General features: G+C 57.4%; 1 protein-coding gene across 4 annotated transcripts in view; it reads left to right on the plus strand.

Moving 5' to 3' along the window:
* The window catches only part of Polr3e (RNA polymerase III subunit E), a 26648-nt gene extending 13930 nt beyond the window's left edge, over positions 1–12718 (plus strand). For 3 of the 4 annotated variants that reach the window (XM_023713619.1, XM_023713672.1, XM_023713775.1), the window contains 12 exons: positions 85–170; positions 315–359; positions 435–526; positions 1770–1890; positions 3986–4067; positions 5142–5201; positions 5276–5433; positions 5720–5781; positions 6106–6614; positions 8531–8608; positions 11165–11290; positions 11912–12718. In XM_023713619.1, coding sequence (XP_023569387.1) covers positions 85–170; positions 315–359; positions 435–526; positions 1770–1890; positions 3986–4067; positions 5142–5201; positions 5276–5433; positions 5720–5781; positions 6106–6614; positions 8531–8608; positions 11165–11290; positions 11912–12013 — 1521 coding nt within the window. In that variant the 3' untranslated portion in view covers positions 12014–12718. The remainder of the gene's footprint in view (positions 1–84; positions 171–314; positions 360–434; positions 527–1769; positions 1891–3985; positions 4068–5141; positions 5202–5275; positions 5434–5719; positions 5782–6105; positions 6615–8530; positions 8609–11164; positions 11291–11911) is intronic. The other variant, XM_004622877.2, reaches the window with a different exon arrangement.
* The last annotated feature ends 4064 nt before the right edge of the window (positions 12719–16782 follow it).

The following is a 16782-nucleotide window of genomic DNA, read 5'->3' on the forward strand; positions in this document are numbered from 1 at the left end:
GGGCCTTGGAAGCAGGCAGGGTGCGGGGAGTGGGGCGCTGAAGCAGTGGGGCTGGATGGCGGCTGAGCCCTTCCCCCCCAACAGGACAGCCGCTCGGAGCATGAGCGCCAGTATCTGTTGTACCAGGGCTCAAGTGCGGTGGAGAACACGGAGCTTGTCAAGTCGCCCAGGTGAGTCCTGTGTGGGGACCATCAGTGGGACCCTGAAGGTGCCCAGGAAAGCGGGGCTGCCAGTGACCTGCGGGGAAGCGTGGGGCTGGGCCTGGCCATGGGACCCAGTTGCTCAGACGCACCCACCCCCTGCCCGCCCCACAGCGAGTACCTCCTGATGCTCATGCCGCCCAGCCAGGAAGAGGAGAGGTGAGTAGGGGCTGGGCAGCCGCCCCGCCCCCCAGCCCCCACCAGCCTCCAAGCCCTCACCTTTGCTCTCAACAGAGACAGACCTGTGGCCCCCAGCAACGTGCTGTCCATGGCCCAGCTGCGCACGCTACCGTTGGCTGAGCAAATCAGGATCCTGATGAGGAATGGTGGGTGCCCCGCCCTGCCCGGTGCCCCTGGCCCCACCAGCTCCTGGAGATGGAGGCAGTCGGGGACCCAGGTCAAGGCCAGCAGGCCCTGCTCCCAGAGGCTGTAGCTTTGCAGGGGCACATGCACTGTGGCACCGCAGTGGATGCTCTGCCGCTTCTCTGCAGTGGGAGCCAGGCAGGCTGTTGGCTTTCTGAGTGCTGTCTCATTTGTCTATTACAAAAGAGTTATGGGCTGGGGAGATAGCTTGGCGGTCTAAGTGCCTACCTGGCGAGTGCAAGGACCCGGCTTCAATCCCTGGAACTGCATGTCATGCTGCCCCAGAACCCTGGGGCATGTGCCAGCCACCAAAACTGGGCACGGTGGTGCACACCTGTAATCCCAGCACTAGGGAGGCTGAGACAGGAGGATCACTATGAGTCCAGGCTGTGTAGCAAGATCCTGTACCAAATTAGCTAGCTAGCTAGCTAGATATTTTTTCAAATGTTACGATTACTCCTGGGGAATAAAGGAGGATTTAGAGGTGAGGCTTTGGAAGGGCTTTGCATATGTATACACGTTGGGTCATTTTTGTAACAGAGCACTTCTGTAGTACTGAGGCTTGAGCCCAGGGCCTACACATCGTGCTGTAGCCCAACCCTTTTATTTTTTTGAGGCAGTCTGACCTTAAATTTGCAGTTGCCTAGCTGGCCTTAAATTTGCAGTCCTTCTGCCTTGGCCTCCCGGAGTGCCCCATACCCAGCTCATAATAAGGTGCCATCCTGGGCGGTGCTGTTTCTTGGTGCCCTCACTGGCCCTGCACAGTGGACTGGTGTGGAAGGGCCTGTGGCAGGTGAGTGGCAGCTCAGCCACAGGCTGGGTCGAGCGCAGGCTCCTGGCTTCTCCGAGGTGCCCACAGGTGGTCTTGGGGCTTGAGCAGAGAGAGGGACTCCTTGAAGGTGCTGTAGTCCCAGGCCTGGCCTTCTCCCCACAGGCCCTGCCCTGCTTGGGGGTCACGGGTGGCACTGGATAGGCTGAGCCCTGGCTGTGCAGCTCCCTGGTCAGGTGGCCACAATGAGCTGGCCTGAGGTGGCAGCATCCTGGAAGGTTCTCCCAGTCTTCTTGGTTGGGTGCTTCACAGGCACAGGCCTGGGCACGTGGGTGGCACTGGCTGGCAGGCAGTGAATGCCCATGCTGCTGTTTGGCGGATACTGCTAGTGCTGTGTTTGGGTTGGCTGTGTGAGCCCTGCTCTCCCCCTCCCTCAGTGAAGGTCATGCCCTTTGCCAACCTGATGAGCCTCCTGGGACCCTCCGTGGACTCCGTGGCTGTTCTGCGAGGCATCCAGAAGGTGGCGATGTTGGTCCAAGGAAACTGGGTGGTGAAGAGGTAGGCTGGCTGGGCTCAGGGCGGGAGGAGCCAGCTGGCTCCCGGATTTGCGCTTGCCGGGTTGTAAGCTCTGGCCTTCTGGAGGACTTGCAGTTTGTCCGGCCTGCGTTACATTTTGACCTTTTCTGCTTGATTCTTTTTTATCTGTTTTTCCCAACTAATGCGGAAGTTATTTTCTGGTGACGTTTTTTGGAATGTTCTGCCTGCACCCCTGACTCAGCGCACCTTCCTCGTAATTGTGGCCGCCTTGTCCCGCCCCAACTCCTGTGCCGCACGTGCGTGTTCTCCGTATCCGGACCCCTGCAGGCATCGCGGTAGCCGCCCGAAATCCCCTTTCTGTTTTGCTGCCCCTCCTTGTACCACCTGAGTGTGTATTGGCTATAATTTTCATCTGTCTGAAAATACTCTAGTATTCCCTTTAGTGCGAATCTGTGGTGACAGAGTTCCTTGGTTTTTGTTTATTTGAAAAGTTTTCCGTCTTTGAGACGAGGGTTTTGCTGTGTAGCTTAGATTGGCTTCAAACTCGCCTTGTAGCCCAGGCTGGCCTTGCACTCTGAGCAGTCCTCAGCCTCCCAGTGCTGGCCTTCCACGTGAGCCCCGCCCACCTCGTGCTCTCCTTCATTTTGTCCTGGAGGTGTGTTTTGATGAAGTGCAGAACTACAGCTGGGGGCTATTTTCCTCCGCACATTCTGTTGTATTCTGACCCTTCCGCTGTCAGTCCCGCGCCTGTTCCCTTGAGGGTGATTTTTTCCTGGCAGGCCTTCCTGAGCTGCATTGCCCTAAGTGCGGAGTCCTGTTTCCGTGGCCTGTGGGGGTTCATAGTCCTGGAGTTGTGTCTCCTTAGTGCCCCAGCGTGGCCTCCCTTCTGGAGTTCTTCGGTTACACTCACCAGCTCCTCCACCAAGCTGCTGGTGTGGGGTGTGGGGACGCGGGGACAGTCTGCTCTGACAGACCCCTTCCTGCCCTTGCCAAGGGCAGCACAGCTTCCTGTCACGTGTACTTGCATGATAGTAATGTAGGTGCTGTGCTGTAAGGTGAATAGCTCACAGGAGAACCGTTGCAGATAAGAAGTAACTTAGGCGAAAGTCCATTTTGAGGTTGGCCGAGCTTATGGTGAAGTAAGTTCATGTTGCTCACACACGGTGGAGCCCTTTCGGTGACAAACATGCTGGGCTCTCGCCCTGGGTTACCCTCGCTCTCCCCTATGCAGTGACTTGGCAGTGACCTGCTGCCTGTTACGTGGCAGCGTGTGTGTATGTTACGTTGAGTGATGAAAATGAGAAAGGCTGTCCCGTCCACACCTGAGGTCCCCAGCTCAGAGACTTCCAAGGTGTCGCACAGCAGGGCGGCCACCAGCCTGTGGGGCGTGGTCCTCCCTGGTCCATGAAACTAGAGCTTACCTTTACTGAGTAGCACGCCTCGGCTGCGTGTCCCGTGCTGTCCCTGTGTGTGCAGATCCACACTGCGTTCCCGACTCGCTCACTGCTCGGCGGTGGCTGGCTGTGTGTGGCAGCCAGGTCCCCAGCCACAGGCCTTGGGGGTGAGCCGGGCAGCGGAGACCTCTGCCCTGGGCACTGGCCCAGCTCTGGGCTTGGGTGACTTTGCTGTTCTCTCTGAGGGCTGCTCTGCTCTTTGTCCCAGGCCTTGTCCTGGCCGGGCTGGGGCACCTGTGGCGGGTGTGGAGGCCGTGAGCTGGCACCAGTGTGGCTTCCTCCTGGTGCCGCACGTCCCACACATGGGCCCGGGGTTCCGCAGGGTCTGGCCGCTTGGCAGTCTCACGCTTGTGTCTGAGCCCATGGCCCTTCCTTGGAACTTGCTGGTTTGTGAGTGGTGGCTGGAGAAGGGCATGGGGTAGGAGGAAGGATGCCCACGGTGGTGAAAGGTGCTGCTCCCCACCTAGGTGTTTACGGAGCCAGTCTCTGAGGAGGGCAGTGAGGCTCAGAGCAAGGACAGCCTGTCCTCAAGCAGGGTTGGGGCTCCTATCGCAGTAGACAAGGTGCTGGACCAGTGGTGGGGAGGGGTGGAGCCTGGGCTTGGCTCAGATCAAGGGCCAAGGACACGGCAAGGTCTGACCACCACCCTCTTGCTTTGGCAGTGACATCCTCTACCCCAAGGACTCGTCCAGCCCGCACAGCGGTGTCCCTGCCGAGGTGCTGTGTAGGGGCCGAGACTTTGTCGTGAGTACCTTGGGCTGTCAGCTCGGGGGCTGTGGGCGGAGGGGGCGGCACAGGCTTTGAAGACCCGGGCCGCGCTGCAGTGGGGGCTCTGGGCTGGCCTTCCTCTTTCTTCTCTGGGTCTGGGCTGTGAGAACCTCTGCTCCCTTCTGCAGCAGCGGCGGCGGCGGCAGCGTGGTTCATGTGGCCGAGTGATTCTTTTTACGAAGCCTGCCTAAATGAAACCCTTGCCACAGCCCGGCTGTCGAGAACACTTGGGTGGTGTAACACTGCCCGGGCGAGAGCCACGGGCGCGGGAGTGTGGCTGGCACCGAGGGGCCTGCTCCGCCGCCCCACATGCGTCCCTGCGGCGCTGGCACAGCGTCCGTCCGTCCGTCCCTCCCTCCCTCCCTCCCTCCTCCTGTGTTGTGCTGGCCCCAGCCAGTGTCAGCCTGGGCTGCCAGGGTCAGCGTTGCATCCTGCTTGGGTCAGTCCTGTGTCCCGGGTGCTGCCCTCGACGTGCTCCTGTGTAGGCTTTGTCCCAGAGAGTCTGGCATCTTTTCTGTCCACATTGGGTGCACCCGCTCTCTTGGCCGGTGGAAGCGCCTGTGCACTCATCTCTAGGCGTCAGGCACCTTGGCCTTGGCTGCTCCTGCCTGCTCCCCACCTCGCTAGGCGCGCACACACTGTCAGACTGCGGCTGGGGTCACCAAGTGTTCGTTCCAGTGTCCGTGCGCATCGTCAGGTGCTGAGGGGGCCAAGGCCGCGTGGGGCTGTAGGGTGCTGCGCCCTTCCCGCCCGCAGGGGCAGCAGCTATCCGCAGCCACCTTTGGGACCTTGCCGCACTGTTCCTCCCTGAGCCTTGGGTGTGCTAGGCCTTCTGAGGCTGGGGTGGGGCAAAGCTGCTGCCCGGGGAGTCCATGGTCTCGGGAGTGGTGGCTCTGGCTATCCCAGGCTGGAGGACCAGAGCCCTAGCAGAAAGCAGACTAAGTGGAAGTGACACACGGTGAGGGCCAGGGCAGGAGCCACCGTCCGCCCTCCCTGAGGCCCAGGAGCGACTGAGGAGCAACCGTGAACCTGCTGCTTTTTCTCCTTCAGATGTGGAAGTTTACCAAGAGTCGCTGGGTGGTAAGAAAAGAGGTGGCAGCGGTGACCAAAGTAAGTAGTGTCTCTGGTGACCCGGGCTGCTGCCGGAGGCTGGCTGTGCCTCACCCTACCCTGCTGCCCCTCAGCTCTGCGCCGAGGACGTGAAGGAGTTCCTGGAGCACATGGCCCTCGTGAGGATCAACAAAGGCTGGGAGTTCATCCTGCCTTACGACGGGGAGTTCATCAAGAAGCACCCGGATGTGGTCCAGAGGCAGCACTTGCTGTGGATGGGCATTCAGGCCAAGTACGACTCGGGGGCAGCAGTGTGCTACTTGGCCAGCTGGGCCTCATGCCTGCCTCCAGGGTGACGCACTGTACATGAGCAGGGTGCCCTACTGTCAGAGCTGGCATGTCCAGGCAGCGGAGGGGGTGGGCCCAAGGAGCATGAGGGACCCGGGGCATGCAGGGGGCCAGGCTCCACCCCACTGTGGCCTGGGGCTCCACGCTTGTGCTGCTTAAGTGACAGGAGGGCCTGAGTGTTGTAGGAGACTGATGTGGCATGGGGATAAAGAATTTATTTTTCTTTTCAGATTAGAAAAAGTCTACAATCTTGTAAAGGAAACTGTGCCAAAGAAGCCAGATGGACTATTGGGTACGTGGGGCTGGGAGCTGGGCACCTCCAGCTCAGACACTGGGCTCTGTAGGCCGCCTTGCTGCAGTGAGTCAGAGGCTGGGCCTGGGGGGCCTGTGGTGTGGGGCAGAGCCGCTGGTGTAACGTGGCATGAGCTGCTCCTGTGTGAGCTCAGTGTGAGTGACGTGGTTTGCTTTAGGCTGCTGCTTCCCTCGTCAGGGTGGCCAAGACCCTGAGCAGGGTGGGGGGCAGGCACCGGGCCCTCTACCACTGTCCCAGCCGGCGTCCGCCTGCAGGGCCTTGTCTGCTAGGGCCTTGCCCTTCTGCACGATGCTGTCCCCACAGGGCCTGCTGGGCTGGTCTCTGGGGACCAGCGGGTCCAGGCAGCCAAGGCCAACGCTCAGCAGAACCATGACTTCCTGGAGCAGGAGCTGCAGCAGCGCAAGGAGCAGCTCCAGGCGGCCATGGTGCTGCCTGGGGTGCAGATCAAGGAGGAGCCCCTGAGTGAGGAGGGGGAGGACGAGCCCGAAGCGGAGCCCATAGACACCTCGCCCGCTGCAGGCCTCGGCACCCGGCTGAACAACGGGCTGCCTGCAGGGTGGGCAGCAGGCGGGGACAGCATCAACGGGCACCTGGCCCCAGGGTGTGCTGGTGGCCCTGTGGCCCAGGAGCTGCGGGCTTTCGTGAAGGCCACCTTCCAGAGCCATTTTGTGCTCACACTAAGTGAACTCAAGCGCCTCTTCAACCAGCACGTGGCCGGCCTGCCCCGTGGCCACGTGCTCTTCAGCGGCATCTCGGACCACATGCTTCAGGACACGGTGCTGGCCGCTGGTTGCAAGCAGATACTGGTGCCTGTAAGTAGGGCGGGGCCTGCTGGGATGGATGGAGTCAGGGACATCCTCGGGGTGACTCGCTTTGCTGTGGTGGCTGTTGGGGGGCTCTGGGCCCTTGTCTGGAGGCGGCTCAGCCTTAGCATTAGAGGAAGTGGCTCTAGCCCTTCTGCAGCTGGGCAGGGGAGCTAGCAGAAGCTAGCTGCTCACACACCTGCATGTCCTCCTCAGCGAGCCGTGTGCACCCTACCTTTGTGCCAGTGGGCCGTGGAAGGGCAGGGTCAAGATCAGTGACTTAGGGGAGGTGGAGACACTGGCACCCCTGAGGGAGGCGCAGATGGTTCTGTCCTCCCAGCCTAAGCAGCAAGCGGGCTGGGGTGGGGTCGTGGCCATTGCCACAGCGGGAACTGCCCCACGCCCCTCCACCCCTGGCAGCATGTGGAGGCTGGGGCTATGCTGTGTGTTTGAGGAACAGATACTAGGAGGAGGCCCTGTGATCTCATGCTAGCTGGCTGCCTCCTCCGGGCCTCGCCCTCCTGCTGAGGCCTGGGTTGAGCCCCTGGTTCTTGTTAGGCCTACTTTTTTCTGTGTGTGAGCCTGGACTAGGATATCGCCTGGTTTGAAGGTAACTTGGGCAAAGATGAGGAAGTGGTGTGGACCCCTCGTAGGTGCCTGCCCACTCTGGGACTTGGCTGTGGCCACGAGACACTGTGGCCTTTGGTGGTGCACTCTTTGTGATCTGACACAGCAGCCATGTTGCAGGGTCCCCCACCCAGAGGTGCTAACCCTCAGATGTGGCTCGTGAGGCGTCCCTCCCTGTCCCTCCTCAGGGATGTCCCGGGGCTTCTATTCAGTGAGCTCCCACAAGGATCACATTAGTTTTGGCTCAGATGCCGGCCCAGCTCCAAGAACATCCGTGCTGCTTGCTCAGCAGGGTCAGTGGGCCACCTGCAAGGGCTGCCACGGGGCCGGGTCTGCTGACAGCAGGCTCTTTTGCACCTCAGAGAGCTGTGGGTTTGGGATCTCAAGCAAACTTAACTCCTAGTTCTGCCCTTTGCTTGTTTTTCTTCCTTCCTTCCTTCTTTCCTTCCTTCCTTCCTTCCTTCCTTCCTTCCTTCCTTCCTTTCTTTTTCTCTGTGTGTGTGTTTTTGAGACAAGATCTCTGTGTGGTTCAGGCTGGCCTTGAACTCACATTGTAGTCCAGGCTGGTCTCAGACTTGCAGTGATCCTCCTGCCTCAGCTCCCCGAGTGCTTGGGTCACAGGCGTGCACTCCACGGCCAGCTGAATAAGCCTTTCTTGAGTCTGCATCTCCTTTAGTATAGGCATACAGCGCTAGAACTGCCTGGCTTCCGAGGCCCAGCGAGACAGCGTAAAGCCTGTAGACAGTGTGACTTGCGCTGTGCCATCAGGTGCAGAACCCACCGTACCGGGGTCCCTCTCCTCCGTCCCTCTGCAGGTGCCAGACCCGTGCCACGCTTTGCGGTGACACGTGGACCCTGCTGTGCAGGCAGCATGGTTGTCTTGGGAGCCAGGCGGGGCCTCCGAGCCACACCTAGTGCGCACACCTGATCCTTGTGCGAGCTCACTGAAAGGGAGCCCTGGGCGTCCCTGAGGGTGGCGGGAAGGGTGCTTCACGGGCCACGTCTGAGGGTTAGCACTGCTGGGCAGGAGGACCCTGCGTGCAGAGGAGAGCCGAGCCAGGGTGCCGCTGCTGCCAGCAGCACTAGAAGAGCCCAGCTTTCCTTGTCCCAGACAGCCGCAGGCTTGGCGCGCACATTACCACCTGTCACAGAAGTCCTGTTGGGCTCCAAAGCCAGGGCGTGGCAGGAGCTGGGGTTGGAGCACACCTCCCTCCCAGAACTGTGCTGCTGCCACAGAGGGGTGGGATAGAGGATGTGGCCCCGTGGCCAGCGGTTGGCTCACACAGCTTGTGGGTCAGTTTCCCCGACAGGCTGCTGTCTCCCCCAGTGAGCAGAAGGTGTTCGTCCTCTGGGAGTCTGGAGACATGAGCGATCAGGTGAGATGACCTTGTGCCACATCCATGTGGTGGGGGCGGGGCGGGGGGCCTTCGCCCGCTTGCCCTGGAGCACAGTCCCGTCAGGCTGCTCAGGTTTTGCCCGCCGCTGCCCGGACCCCTTTCTGTGTGCTCAAGGTCAGCCGCAGGCCGACACCACAGCCTCACGCCGCAGGCTGCAGAGCGACCTTAGAGAAAGAGGTTCTGTTCCCTCCAGCCAGGGGCTGAGGCGTCCTGCTGAGCTCAGAGACCAGAGAGCTTGTTCTCAGCGGCCTCTGGTGGCAGCAGGAATCGGAAGCTCCCTGTCTGTTCCAGGCCCTGGATATTTAGGTCAGAGCAGCTGATCATTTTGTCTCTGGTCACAGCTGGCGTACAGGCCGGGGGACGGAAGTGGGAACTAACACGTGCTGCCCGCTGGTACAGGCCGTCAACCTGGAGGCCTGGAGGTTTTCCTTAAATCACGAACTGCCTACGCTTTATTAGTAGCAGTGTTTTGTGTTTTGTCTTTTGGAGCTGGTCTCGCGTGCAGTGCAGGCTGGCCTTCCGCTCACTTTGTAGCCCAGGCTGGCTTTGAGCTCATGACCCTTCTGTCTCGGCTTTCCAAGTGCTGGGATTACAGGTGTGCACCACTGTACCAGGCTTTGGCTAGACTTTATTTATTTATTTATTTTTAAATTTTTTTTTTAATTTTAACATTTATTTTGTGTGTGTGTGTGTGTGTGTGTGTGTGTGTGTGTGTGTGGCCAGCTCAGCCCACCAGGGGGCGGGGCTGGCTGGCATGTGGTGCTGGAGGATTGAACCGCGGTCCCTGTGCTTTGCCAAGCTTGTTCCAAGTAGGTGCTTTAGACCACTGAGCCATCTCACCAGCCCCTGCCTAGACTTTAAAAATTAAGGTTTGGTTGCTGCTGAAGTACCAACCAACCTGAGAAAGGGCGAGTTCTGCCCCCCTTGTACTTACTGATGGGCAAGCTGCGGTGGGGGTGGGGCTCTGTCTCCCTGGCTCAAGTAAGCCTGAGCCGGGTTTACTTTTGGCCAGAACAGGTGGCCTTTGGCTTTCCTAGCCCTGAAATACACTGATAACAGAAAGCAAAAAGTAGTAAGTGCATAGTTTAAAAAAAAAACACAACTAGGCACAGTGGCTCGAGTATGCAGGTGGCCAGCACAAGCGGGAGGATCGCGAGTTTGGGTTGCACGTTAGTAACTTAGCAAGCCTGTCTGTATTTTTTGAAAAAGAGCTGGATGTCGCTCAGTGGTAGTGTGTTCTTAAGTCCGCCCCGCCCCAATCTCTATAGAGCTGTAGAGACGTGATCCCAGGCCTGCCCAGCCTTGTCCTCAGGCGCGACCACTCATTACAAGGAGAGCCACTGAGCGTCTGCGCCCTGCTAATGCACAGCCAGCCTGTGCTGCTGGTGGAGGTGTGGGTGGCAGCCCTGCTGGGCTTCCTGCGGTGTGGAGGTGTCGGGGTGGGGGTGTCGGGGGTGAGTCCCAGTGGTGCTGGGAGAGGTGTAGGAAGCTTGAGACTGCTTGTCAGTTTGTTGAAAGAACTGACTGTTGGAGGTAGCGCAAAGAGCGCAGCAGACGGCGTGAGTGCACCCCTTTCTGCCACTCCGTTTTCACTCACGTGGTGCCCTGCACACACAGGCCCCCTGTCCTGAGTGTGGCTTCCTGGGAGCTTCAGCTTCCCCTCTTGCCTTTCCTTGCCACGCTAGCTTCTGCAGTCTTCTCCTGTGCTCGATTTTAGCTTCTAAGGGTCAGCGGAGTTGTCTGTATGCGTTTGTGTTTTCAGATGGCTTTTGCCCTCAAATGTTGTCATTTGGGACTAGAATTCTAAGGGACAAGTGTTTTTCTCTGAATATGTTAATTTTGCATTTTGTAGTTGTCACAGAGATGTTCTTTTAAAATTGACCCCTATCCTTCTCTTTATTGAAAACTGACGAGTTGTACGTTGTTCATAATACAGCACTGTATTGCATTACAGTGTAAATTCGTCTTTACCCTGAACCCACTACCTTAAATAGTGGGGTTACACTAAGAAAACCCTTTGCCTTGATAATTCCCTCATCTTTTTCGGCCTTTTAGATTCATGCCATATTTAACACATTAGTTCCAGTCTTTGCTCACTGACAGTTTTTCAGTCTTTGAGAGGATTTCAACCCTCGGGACTTTTATTTGGGGCCCAGTGCGTTTTCCACCCTGCGTCTCGGCTGGGATGGCACTGTCGTCAGCACTCAGGACCAGTTCGGGCGCCTCTCCCTGCTCCCCAAGTTCCCACGCACTCTGTGGCTTCCTCCCTGCCACGTCGTCCACCGCCTCTGCCAAGCCAGAGTCGGTCGAGCGGCTCGTCCTGTGGCCCTCTGCCCGCTCCTTCACGAGCACACACCTTGACGTGGACATGGAGGGAGGAAAATTAACCAAGTGTGCTCGCCTTCAGCAAGTGCTGGGCAGGGACGTGGTCAGCCTGCAGTGTGGGGTTAGGTCTGTGGCCTAGGTTTCTCTTACTTGGGAGGGTTTCATTCTTAGGGCACGATTTCCCATAATAACATATTTTTGCTACTAAAGCATCGACAGGTGTTGTTTGAAATTTTTTCCAAAAATTACCGAGTACGCCGGAACATGATCCAGTCTCGTTTGACTCAGGAGTGTGGCGAGGACCTAAGCAAACAGGACTTGGACAAAGTGCTGAAGGTACGTCCGCCTCGCGCACGGCGGCTCAGGCTGTGCAGCTCGGTTCTGTGTCAGCTGCAAGTGAGGTGGGAACCAGGAGGAGGCCGCCCACGTGTGGAGCGGGCTCCAGTGTTGGCTTTCTGCTGGACGTGTGCGCTGGGCAGCAGGCCTCCGTGGGCCCTCCGCCACTCTGACGCCAGCAGCTAACAGTGGGCAGTGGGCTACAGGGTCGCCTTCCTCACCCTTGGAGGACAGGCTGGGATTAGGGCCCTGGCTGCCCTTGGGGAAGTCTCGGGGGCTTCTCATGAGTGTTGCTGCAGTCACGTGTGAAGCTTGTGCCGTCACAGGACTTGAGAATTACGTTTTTGAAGACAAATTTGAGAAGTAATAGTACGTCAGATATATGAAAGTAGTTAAGTATGTTACCTGGAAGGCTTTTCTGAACTGTGGTGCACTTCCAGAGGTACTGTAAGGCCTTCCAGTTTGACCTGTTAAGCCTCCAAGGTCGTGTGTATGAGTGGGATGCGTCTGTTTTGGCCAGCTGAGGGGGCTTTTATGGGAAAGGTGGCGGGGGCCAGGACGCTGAGGCGGAGGACAGCTGGTAGCCCAGCTGGTCCCTGGCAGCCTGACGCGTTCCCGCAGGTGACAGCTGCCTTCTCTGTCCACCGCGCATTTCTCCACCTCCAGGACTGCTGTGTGAGCTATGGGGGAATGTGGTACCTGAAAGGCACGGTTCAGTCTTGACAGCAGCAGCACACCGCTGACCCGCGGGCCTGAAGCCGGGCAGGGGCAGCGCGCCGGGAGCGCGAGACCTGATGGCTTGAGAAGACCCAGAGCAGGAGGGCGGCGCAGCCCGGGGCCTGTGGCCCGCGCGGTCCGGGGTCGAGGGGACCCTCCGCCACGGGTGCGACGCCAGCTCACGTGAGCCGCTCCCGGAGAGACCAGCCGGACCTTCTTTGCAGTACCGTTTGCAGTTCCTGGTGTATTTTGATTACTCATCGGTTTCATTCTCATAATAAAGAGTATACTGATGTGGGCAGGATGATGAAAATCATGGTTTAATATTTTCCTTTTTAAACTTAATGCCAACAAAGTCAAAGTTATGTTTACAAGACGAATAAAACCTCAACGGTTCTAATATGTAAAATGCCTAAAAGCCAGTATTTAGTCTTAGATGACTTGTTTGCTTAGACTCCTGCCATTCACTCAACCAAATTGGATTGTGTTGCCGTTGGTCTCGGTGGCCGCTTGCAGCAGCCTACTCTGTGTAGCAGTCTCAACTGTTTACATGAACCATAGGAAAAAAATCAGGCAAATCCATCTGTTACCGGTTTGCGTAAAGACGTGAGCCAAACCAGGTAAGTATAGAACAGGAATAAGTGAGGTTCTCAAACTCGGATGTACAAAATTTATATTTTGTGTATTTTTAAAATAAATGCTAACACTAACTTGGCAACATGGTGCTGTTATGTTCAGGCAGTTACAGGCAGGCGGCCTGGCGCTATGAAGGCGTCGCATGCCCGAAAGTCTCGGCGCGTGGCTCTTGGGAGCGCTGCACATTGTGCACGGGGCTCGCGCTGAGCGCGGACAGCGCCAAGGCCGGCTAGCTGCGCTCTGTGTGCTCAGCCGCCGGCATGAGCGTGCCGCACGGCGCAGCCCTGAGCAGTGTGAGAAGCCGGAGCTGCGGGGCGAGTCGTGAGCTCCGCTCATGGGCTTCCCGTAGCCTGTGGTGCAGCCCGACTGAAGGTTTAAGCTGCAGGCTGCTGTGTCCCCCCCCTGCCCCACTAGAAGTCCCAAATATTTCAGCCCTGAATCACTAAGCCATTGGTTGGGATATATTTGCCCAAAAATACTGGGTACTATAGTGTCCCTTATGGTCTTGGCTCTGATTGACAGTGTGCTGGGCCTGAAAAGATGAGCCAGGACTAAAACGGATTTGGAGTCTGCTGGCCGTTATATGTAGCCATGTTCCCACCTTCTTGTCAGAGGAAGATCCTGTCCGTGGAAAGCACAGCAGGTGCCCTGTGCCACCGTGTAGCAGCTCACAGGAGTTTGTGCTCAGTGAGGAAACCGCAGCCTTAAATACTTGAATAGAGGAAAAGAAATGAATGGAAACGTTGGATTCAAATAGCTAAGCCTACTTATATTTTCCTGTTACAACAGGAAAACAGTAGTTTTTTTTAAAAAACTTAAAGAGGAATTTGGGCTCTCAAGATAATAGAACAGGACACAGCACTCCTTCTCCCCAACATCCGCAGAGGGACCTCACAAGAGCCCAGGACACCCGGAGTGCAGACAGATGGAAGTGGCAGTGAACTCAGTTTCACCTTGGCCGAGCTGGCCTCCGCCAGTCCCAGGCAGGACAGCAGGGGGGGCATCCTGGGGTGGGGGGGACAGGAATAAGCATGGAACTGAGCCTTGGACCCCAAAACCACATCTGCTGGTACACTTCATATCTGAGCCCCACCCCCAGGTACCGCGCCGATCTCGGGCTCTGCGCGCACCGTCGCAGACTTGGGGTTCAGGCCACCATAAGGTCAGGCCTTCACAGTGGAGTGGACCACCCTGCAGACCTGGGCGCCAGGGCCACGTCAGTGCCAGGACAGCACCTGAGGCTCCAAGCAGCATGTGTTGGAAGAGTTACCGTTGCCTCCTCTGGGACTACGCCCTACAGCCCCGCACCAAACAGACCGCCGGCGAGGCCTGTCACAGTACATTTCAGCACTGAGCAGGCCACCCCGGATCCAGGCTTCCAAACTGCCCCTGGAGTGCCTGGTTCCACACCGCAGCCACACAGCCAGGCTTCGATCTGTAAGTCCCTGAGGTTTTTTTTTAATGTATTTGCTTGTTAACCAGGTCTCACTATACAGCTTGGACTCATAGTGCTCCTGTTTTAAGCCTCCTCAGTGCTGGGATTACAGGCATACAGCACTACGTCCAGACTTGGTGGCTGGCTCAGCCCGCAGTGGGGGTGGGGTGGCACAGCATGTGGTGCCAGGGATAGAACCACAGTCCCTCTGCTTGCCTAAGCAGACACTTTAGTCTGCTAAGCTGTCTCACCGGCCCCAAGCCCCTAAGTTTGAATCCTGTCTCACCCCGTAGCTTACCCTTGGACTCCAGACCCGTGACCACAGATGCAAACAGCTGGTCCCCTGCAGTGGATCCAGGGCCAACTCCGCAGACCAGCGCAGGCCCGTCTGCCTGCTGACCTGGCCAAGGTAGGTCCGCTGCTGACTAGCAGCAGCAAGCCTGCTTGTGAGCCAACCCAGATGGTTTGTCCAGAGTTTCTCCTAACAGGCCTGCCCTCCGTCAGCCTGAAGCAATTGGAAGTGGATCTTATTTCTTACATGTGCAGACAGCAGTGCACAGCCACAGGGGTGAAGAACACAAAGCTGTGACACCTCCAAAAGGATGAAATTAAGCACTAAAACTGACCACAAAGAAAAGAGGTTTATGAACTATCAAACTTGGCAAACTTCTATAGTTAAGGGAAACTTGAAGTAAAAAATTTTCTGAATAAAAATTCATAGGCTGAAAAGTACACCAATAAGCACCCCCCCCAAGAAACCAAGCAGAAAATCTTAAAAGAGTATTTGAAACATGAAGAAAAGCGAAGAGCTTATAGAATATATGGGACAAGCAAGTACTCAAGTTACGGGATTTCATGAAACACACCCATAAGGGGCTAGGCATGGTGGTATGCACCTGGTAATTCCAGCACTTGGGAGGCTGAGGCAGAAAAACTGGGAGTCTGGGGTCAGTCTGGCTGCATAGTGAGACCCTATATGAGAACAAGGAGCCAGACATCCCAGCACTTGGGAGGCTGAGGCACGAGGGTTGCCTTGAGTTCAAGGCTAACCTGGGCTGCGTGGCTGGACACTTACAAACACCCCCTCAGGACACACCCCAAAAATAAGTTAGGGGAGGGAGGGAAGGAATTAAGGCAAACAAGACAGCTGGTGTCAGGCGAGATGGCTCCCCAGTGAGGGCAGAAAACTATAGAGAACAGCAAGCCCAGGTGTGGTGGTTCCGCACCTGTAATAGCAGCTGTTCAGAAGGGCTGCAAATTCAAGGCTGGCCTGGGTAAGTTTAGACAAGCCTCTTTAAAAATGGAGAAAAAAAAAAGGCTGAGAAGGTACCCCAGTGGTAAGAGTGCTTATGTTTCGTCGGTGTGACCTTGGGCTCAAATCCCAGTTTAAAAAGTAAAAGCTGTGAGTGACTGGGTGGCGGTATCTAGCCTTTGGGAGGCTGAGGCAGGAGAGCCGAAGTTCAGAGTTAGCCTGAGCTACACAGACCGCTCAGGCCAGTCTGAGCGCCACAGAAAAGCTGCCTCCAAAGCGAACAAAAAGGTAATAGAAAGCTTTCTAAATTTGGAGAAAGAAAAATCTAGGTAAAGGAAAGCCAAAGATTTCCAACCAGGTTCTCAGTTACTGTTGTTGTTGCTGGGGAAAGCAAATCCCCAATACCTACACTAGTTAAAGAAGAACGAGCTTCTTGGTGCTCATAGTGCGCGTGGGGTTCAGGCCAGCGTCGGCGGGCTCCAGGGCAGGGGCGCTGGCTGGCACGGGAGAGGCTGGCGGGGGAGAGCGCGGCAGGCCACGCGCGGCCTGGCTGTCCCCCGTTGGCCGGCACCGCCCACCCCGAGACCGAGTCAGCACCCCGCGGTGCCCGAGAAGCCTGGTGCAGGAGCGCTGCTGTGGGAAGCGCGGTGACGGTCAGTGCGTTCTAATCTTGGAAATGCTGCGTGCGGTTCAAGTGTTCTCCCGTACACATACATGCCGTGAAGCATGTCAGCTGGCCATTCCACAGTGCACACGTGTTGTGAAACATTGTGCACAACAAGTAATGCGATGTTGTCCACCACAGTCGGGAGGGCCTGCCCGGAAAGCACACGGGCAAGCTCAGCGCTGCTTGGGCGGGCCAGCCGCAGCAGCTACCCGGAGGAAAGCGCTGCCAAGTCTGAGCAGACGCACCGAGAAGGGGAGAGCCGCAGAAGGACTGGGGATTACGGTGTGAAGGATGAAGCCAGAAACCACCGCAGCAGCCCTTCAGGAAGGCGTGAAAGGCCTGGTTACACGGCTGCGCCGCGTGGAGTCTGAACACGTGCACAGGGTTGCCTCCAGCCTGGAGGGAAAAGCCTCCCAGTTCTTAGGAAGCGATGAGTCACAGACCTCGGCAAGTGCAGGAGCGAAAGGCCTAGCTACCAGCGGGAGCCCCCGTCACCTTCCTGGAGAGCTGCCCTGCCCAAGGGAGGGCGCCGGGGCCAGCCCGGCTCGGCGGGAGCCGGCGGTGAGAGGGCAGGATCACCATGATCGGAGAGCTTTAGACTGCAAGGGCCTTCAACAGTCATAGTCAAGAAGGACTAAATAAATAAATGAAAAAATCAGTAGGTCCAGAAAAAGCCCAGGCAAAAGGCAAAAGGCACCGCCTTGCTCTTCTTTCCTCTCTCTCTTCTTCCCCCTCCCCCTCTCCCCCTCTCTCTCTTCTTCCCCCTCCCCCTCCTGTCTCCCCCC

This window comes from Octodon degus, unplaced genomic scaffold, assembly GCF_000260255.1.
Source record: "Octodon degus isolate 3935 unplaced genomic scaffold, OctDeg1.0 scaffold00001, whole genome shotgun sequence".
NCBI lineage: Eukaryota > Metazoa > Chordata > Mammalia > Rodentia > Octodontidae > Octodon > Octodon degus.